Source organism: Panicum virgatum, chromosome 6K (genome assembly GCF_016808335.1).
Source record: "Panicum virgatum strain AP13 chromosome 6K, P.virgatum_v5, whole genome shotgun sequence".
Taxonomy (NCBI): domain Eukaryota; kingdom Viridiplantae; phylum Streptophyta; class Magnoliopsida; order Poales; family Poaceae; genus Panicum; species Panicum virgatum.
This window is the reverse complement of record NC_053141.1, coordinates 2,015,257-2,021,323: the sequence shown is the minus strand read 5'-3', so window position 1 is coordinate 2,021,323 and position 6,067 is coordinate 2,015,257. Positions and strand designations below refer to the sequence as shown.

The window sequence follows — 6,067 nt, the reverse complement described above, 5'->3', positions numbered from 1 at the left end:
CTCAAACATTTGAAGAAGAGGATGATGTAAACCATGAGCTAGCGGCAAATACTTTGTTTCACCGTCCCCCGGTCCCCAACCCATGTCCTAGCTAGCTGTGACCAGCTTCTTGGGTGTCGTGCAGATCTCTCGGCAAGGCCAATGAGCATGCACGCACAAGTTTTTACATGATCCCTGTAAAGTCTCGCCGGCCAAAAATGGCCAACGATCGGTTAGTTAACTCGCCGGCCGGTGAAACTAAATCGAGGCACAGGCAGGTACGGAAGAGAAGTGCACGTAAAAGTATGTACGGTCGCCATCAGGTAGAGAGATACGGATCTTATTACAGTCCAAACGCATGCACCGTACGTCCGTACATACTGGATAATCCAGGGAACTAATAATAAAGGAGTAGTATATATGCATGTATATAGATACAAATACAATACCTGTACGTATTCTCTATCTGTCTGGGGGGCATGCAGTGTAGTAAATTACCAAATCACCTCTCTCTCTCTCTCTCTCTCTCTCTCTCTCTCTCCTTCTAGTAATTGATTATATGGACGACGATTATTAGCTAGCATAGCAATAATACAGTGACAGGTACTAATTATGTTGTATCGATCGATCTAGTTATAAGTAACAGTCTTGCTATTAATGTTGTGATTACAACCATAATCCGGGGGGTTAATTAAGCAGATCAGATCGACAATGCAATTCAAGGAGCTGATCAAACGAGAGATCGAGGCAGCAGCAGCGTTTGACAGTGCCACTCCAACTTACCCGCCACCTTTACCCCTGCTATCATCAATCGCCCATTCCTTTCTGCTCATCAGCTCCTTTCTCTCTCATCGCTCTAATCACCTTTGAAATCACTCTCTCTCTCTCTCTAGAGATCTTTCACTTATTTTCTTCCCTTTTCCTTTTTCTTGGTGTTGTTGGTGTTGCTTGTCTCTTTACTGTACCAAGGCACAGCAGGGCAGCATGCAGCTGCTGGCCATGTCACGTTGTAGCTAGCTAGTGGGGGGCTTTACGTATGTATATATAGTAGCTAGGCCGGCCGGCGACGGCCGGACGGCTACAGCGACACGTGGCTCAGCCGCTCCGTCGACGTGGCAGCGCCCGGCCGAGCCGACGACCGCGTGAAGCTCCACAGGTCGTCGTCGCTGGAGCCGCCACCGGCGTGGAGCCTCGTGGTGGCGGCGGCGTAGAAGGCGAGCCCGTCCGCGTCGTCGTCGGCGCCGGGGCCGTCGTCGAAGCAGAGCTGGTGGTGGCTCGCCGGCGGCGCGGCGGGGTCGGCCGCCTGCCCGTTGAGGTGCGACGCCACCAGCCGGTCCATCATGGCCCAGTCTGTGATCCCGTTCGCCGTCCCGGCGCCGTGGAGGAGGTCGTCCCCGGCGGACGCCGCCTCCGCGTCGCCGGCTGCCGAGAGGTGCGGCGTCAGCGCGGCCGCCGACGGGCTCTCCAGCGGGGGCAGCTTCATGAACCCGTGCCCGCCCAGCACGGTATCGATGGGCCGGAGGTACCTCGGCCCCGCGCCGCCGCCCTGCGGCGAGAGGACCTGCTCGTGCTCCTGCTTGAACGACCTGCCCATGTACTGCAGGATCTGGTCGAGCGTGTCGTCGCTGGAGGAGTACTGCAGGCCGCGGTGCGCCGCCGCCGCCGACTTGCCGCCGTCGCCCACTCGACCGCTGCCGTGCCTGCCGCCGCCCCCGCTTCCCGACTCTTTGTGGTGGTGCTTCTTCTTGAACACCCTGCACACCACCCAGCCGTCCTCCTGGCCGGCGTCCGACGACGCGGCAGCAGCAGCGGCGACCTGCAGGCCATCGCCGACGACGACGATGCAAAAGCAACCAGCGTTAATTATTGCTACCTTTTGGGGCACATGAAGCACATGGAAAAGTTTAATAATTGTTACTGGCTCCTCTACTGCTCTCTCCACTCCACCTCCTCCTCAAGCAAGGAAAAAGGAGACGAAAAAGAGAGAGAGAGAGAGCTGGATGAAATCAAGGCTGGTGCCCGTACTCCTATCATTGCACCACCACCACCGCCATATAATTGTTTCTTACGGCAATAATTAATGGTGGCGTACGTGAATCGCTCGGTGCAGAGATCACCGATGGATTATTGCTACTAGGGGGCCGGGAGAAGAAGATGAAGAAGCTTATGATGAGATCAAGTAACGGATCGTGGAGAGATCGACGGCCGGCGGCTTACCGTGGCGGCGGCGTCGTCGCCGGAGACGACGGCTCCCGGGTCGTCGAGGCGGTACTCGTGCATGATCCAGTCGGACTTCTGGCCGTGCGGGGCGCGGCCCTTGTAGAAGACGAGCGTCTTGCGCATGCCGATGCGCTTGACGGCGTTGTAGATGGCCTTGTCGCGGCCGGTGGCCTTCCAGAAGCCGGCCGCCGTGGCGCGGTTCGTGCGCGTCCCCGTAGGGTACTTCTTGTCCTTGTGGCTGAAGAAGTACCAGTCGTTCTGCGGCCCGGACCCGATCTTACATTTCTCTGCACACGTATATATACTTCAGGATGAGCAATTGGGCAGCAGCAGCGAATTGTTCTTGTTCGTCAGCAATTCATCATCATATCTGCAGTACGATCTAGCTATCAAACTGATGACTGATGAACGAACAGGGCGGCAAGCTGCTAGAGAGTATGGCTACTAGCAGCCAGTCGCATTCATCAGGTCAAGCGTGCTGCGTGCGTAAGGAGCCGAGCAATTGGTGGTACAATTGATTGAGCTCGCAAGATGACGCCCATGGCGGCACTCGTGGTCACCGGTGCAGGTGGTGATGCAACGAGCGAGGCATGAGTATGTGGTCGATCAGATTCAGGGGTGATCGATGAGGTCTGTAGTACCTTGGATGTCCCATGGCTCGAGCTTGTTGAGGTCGACGTCGCGGATGACGTCGAGGTCGATCTCCTGGGAGGCGACCTTCTTGCGGAGGTAGTAGTTGAGCAGCTCCTCCTCCGTGGGGTGGAACCGGAACCCCGGCGGCACGCACGACTGCCCGTTCACCGAGATGCTCATTATATTGATTGATCCCTCGCCGGCCGGCCGGCTCTTCGTTCTGTACTCTCTCTCTCTCTCTCTCTCTCTCTCTCTCTCTCTCTCTCTCTCTCTCTCTCTCTCTCTCTCTCTCTCTCTGGATACAGGTGGTGGAGGGCTCAATTGGCCGGCGAGCTGGTGGTGAGTGTGTGTATAGCAGCTGCTAGCTAGCTAGCTAGCTACAGGTGAGCGAGGGAGGGAGGGAGGGAGGAAGACGACGATGAGGTGAGGGATAGGAGGAGGAAAGAGATCGATGGAAGAAGAAGCTGGTGGCAGGGGAGGAAAGGCGCGCACTTTTATAGTGGGGTGTGGGGGGGTTGAGGTACTTGCCGCCCAGCAAGGCCTAGTGAAATTTGGGGGATCATCGCCTTCGCGTCGTCCATATGTCCATGAATCATATTGCCATCATTCCATGCTAGCTGTTGCCTCTCTCTCTCTCTCTCTCTGTATAGCTATAGCGGCTCTTGCTACTGCAGCTGCTAGTCGCTATACCTCTCCCTCTCTCTACACTACCCTTAGCTTCTTGTTCGATCTTCTAGTAGGCAGGAGTCAGTGCACTGCAGCCGGGCGTTCGCAGTGGGGTTAGTTTTGCCACCCACCCCTGAGAGAGACTCATGCAGTGCAGAGAGAGAGAGAGAGAGAGGATGGAGAAAGCTAGAGAGGAAAGGTCCCTCCTGCTAGTACGAGCAGTAATAGAATTAAGAGAGAGAAAGGGAAAGGACAAGCCAACGGTTTAAATTTCCCCCCATGCATTGGGTCGACAGACGTGTACTTATGCATCTACGTCTACACGTACGTATCCATGTATAAATCGGGAATTCCTAATATTTACAAAACTAATGTAATTGACACGCCGTATCAATCGATCGATTTGATCAGCCATCAGGGACTGCTGCTTGGAATCTTTTGGAGGAGATTATTTTTGTCCCATATACATGTGTGTGTGTGCGCTCTACTGCTACCGGCTCTGATTTCTACTAGTACTGTAGGATCTATCAAATCGGAGGTAACATAGGTTGTGTTTAGATCCGTAAAATGGTGGTAAAAAAAGTCACATCGTACACTGTAGTACTTTTCGTTTATTTGTGGTAATTGTTGTCCTACTATGATCTAACTAGACTCAAAAGATTCGTCTCGTCGTGTACATCAAAACTATACAATTAGTTTTTTTATTTATCTACATTTAATGCTCCATGCATGAGACAAAAGATTTGATGTGATAAGTGAATGGTGAAGTTTGGAGAGAGAAATTTTGGAACTAAACACAACCATAATTTTTTATAATATAATTAAGCTGATGATGGCGGAATGACTATATGCATACTACTTGTCCTTTTATTATTCACCTGATCTATTATTTGTGTCCTTTCTCTGTTGCTTGGAATAATGACTCCATCCCTCCTACTGGCTACTCTGCAGTGTAAGCAGCTAGCTAAATAGCTGGGTACAAAGCTGATCAATGATGCTTCCATGGATGGATGGACCAGATGTGTTCTTCGTGTCGCCCTGTCACTGGCAACAAAGTACTACAGTACAGTCATGTTATCATACACTATAGTGTACACACGTTTTTTTAAAAAAAATTTGCATGCATGCATGTACTAAGAACAAATTTAATTTTTTTAGAAAAGGCTGGAGTAAGTTTCCATGTACAGGCATACAGCAACAGACAAAAACCACATGATGACCACCAGCTTCTTCAGGTTATCTATCTCTAGCTATCCTTTCTTTTGTCATTTCTGGGACAGGTATTTGCAATTTTGAAAGCACCTACTAACATGATCCAGGAAGATGCCATGCATCTACACGTGTGCCTGATCAGTGTATGCGTGTGTATCCATGCACTTGTTTTCCATTTCGGAGAATACAACCAGGGCTAGCTCCAAGGATCAACTGCCTGCCTTGTCGTGTCTATTATATGCCTGTAAAGCATGCACTTGTATGTAGGGGGTGGTAATGGGCCAGAGCTCTAGTGGCATCTTCACAGCCCAACAAAATCCTTAAATTATTTAGTTCAAAATTGTATAAGATTAGAACCCGACCCTTTTAGGGTCCGATGCTTAGATTTTCTAGTTCAAAATCTTAGACTCTTTACCACCCTACGTACTAGCTTAGGCTGAAGCAAGCGACCGAGGAATGGTCAAATCACAGCCATCCATCCAAATCCAATGCATGCATGGAACGGAAACAAAGACCAAGCATGCAGGTGGCTAGTGGTGCGTGATGATGCAATTATTAGCCTCATTGTGCAGTCAATTTCTTCCCTCGTTAAGTCCACCTCTAAGCTAATCTCTTTCAGTTACCCATCATGTATGGATCCCAAGTCACTTTGATTTGCCCGAAAGATTAATTAAGATTAACTTGTGCTGAACAAGACTAATTAAACGGATTATGATGAGTAGCAGCATTATATTAATCTTGGATGAATTATAACGAAACCTAGGTAAGAAGTCGTGTTTATTAGCTAGGTCGCAACTCATTATTGGCATGATCGGTCGATTTTCAGACTGTAAATAAAATAAATTCACGAGTAGTAGTACTGTTGTTTTCACTTGTGTTGCCAAGATATATGTATCAAATGCCTCCGGTGTAAATTCAAATCGAAGCCATGTCACAACTCGCAACCGATCGATTGTATCCTGACCGTGACTGCTGACAATCTATCGCAGTTAGTAGTGCTCGTGGTAATTTTTTTCCTTGCTAAATCTTCCCCAGTAGTGCAGATCGATGTGGAGTGCCCAAACTGACAAGTCACTATTCCCATTTTTCTTACCCGGCCGGAAACTTTTACCGATCGATCAGGAGCAGTGTCATAGTCTGACTGTGAGTACTGAATACCGAGTAGTAATTCACCCGTTGAAATTAGAATGGAAACCTGCTATATATAAAATCCGTCATGTGTAGGTAATAATCATGTCACCATTAACAGTCGACATCAATGGATCGATATACAATGTAAATCTCGAGGAATTTTAGCCTGACATGAAAAATCCTTTTTTTTAATTTTTTTGAGAGAAAGACATGAAAAATCTTATGC

The 6,067-nt window shown here is 49.6% G+C and overlaps 1 protein-coding gene across 1 annotated transcript; it reads right to left on the bottom strand.

The window, feature by feature from the left end:
- Positions 1 to 377: 377 nt before the first annotated feature.
- On the bottom strand, positions 378 to 3,488 carry LOC120711197 (NAC domain-containing protein 43-like). The gene is made up of 3 exons (XM_039996652.1): positions 2,841 to 3,488; positions 2,197 to 2,486; positions 378 to 1,795 (listed from the first exon to the last, which is right to left on the bottom strand). The coding sequence occupies exons 1-3, from the start codon at positions 3,010 to 3,012 to the stop codon at positions 1,058 to 1,060; spliced, it is 1,200 nt and encodes a 399-aa protein (XP_039852586.1). The 5' UTR covers positions 3,013 to 3,488; the 3' UTR covers positions 378 to 1,057.
- Positions 3,489 to 6,067: the final 2,579 nt, after the last annotated feature.

Coding starts and splice junctions, on each gene's coding strand:
- LOC120711197 (XM_039996652.1), bottom strand. CDS start 3,012: ATGAGCATCTCGGTGAACGGGCAGTCGTGCGTGCCGCCGGGGTTCCGG. Junction 2,487..2,840: donor CGAGCCATGGGACATCCAAG/GTACTACAGACC, acceptor ATACGTGTGCAG/AGAAATGTAAGATCGGGTCC. Junction 1,796..2,196: donor GCGACGACGCCGCCGCCACG/GTAAGCCGCCGG, acceptor GATGGCCTGCAG/GTCGCCGCTGCTGCTGCCGC.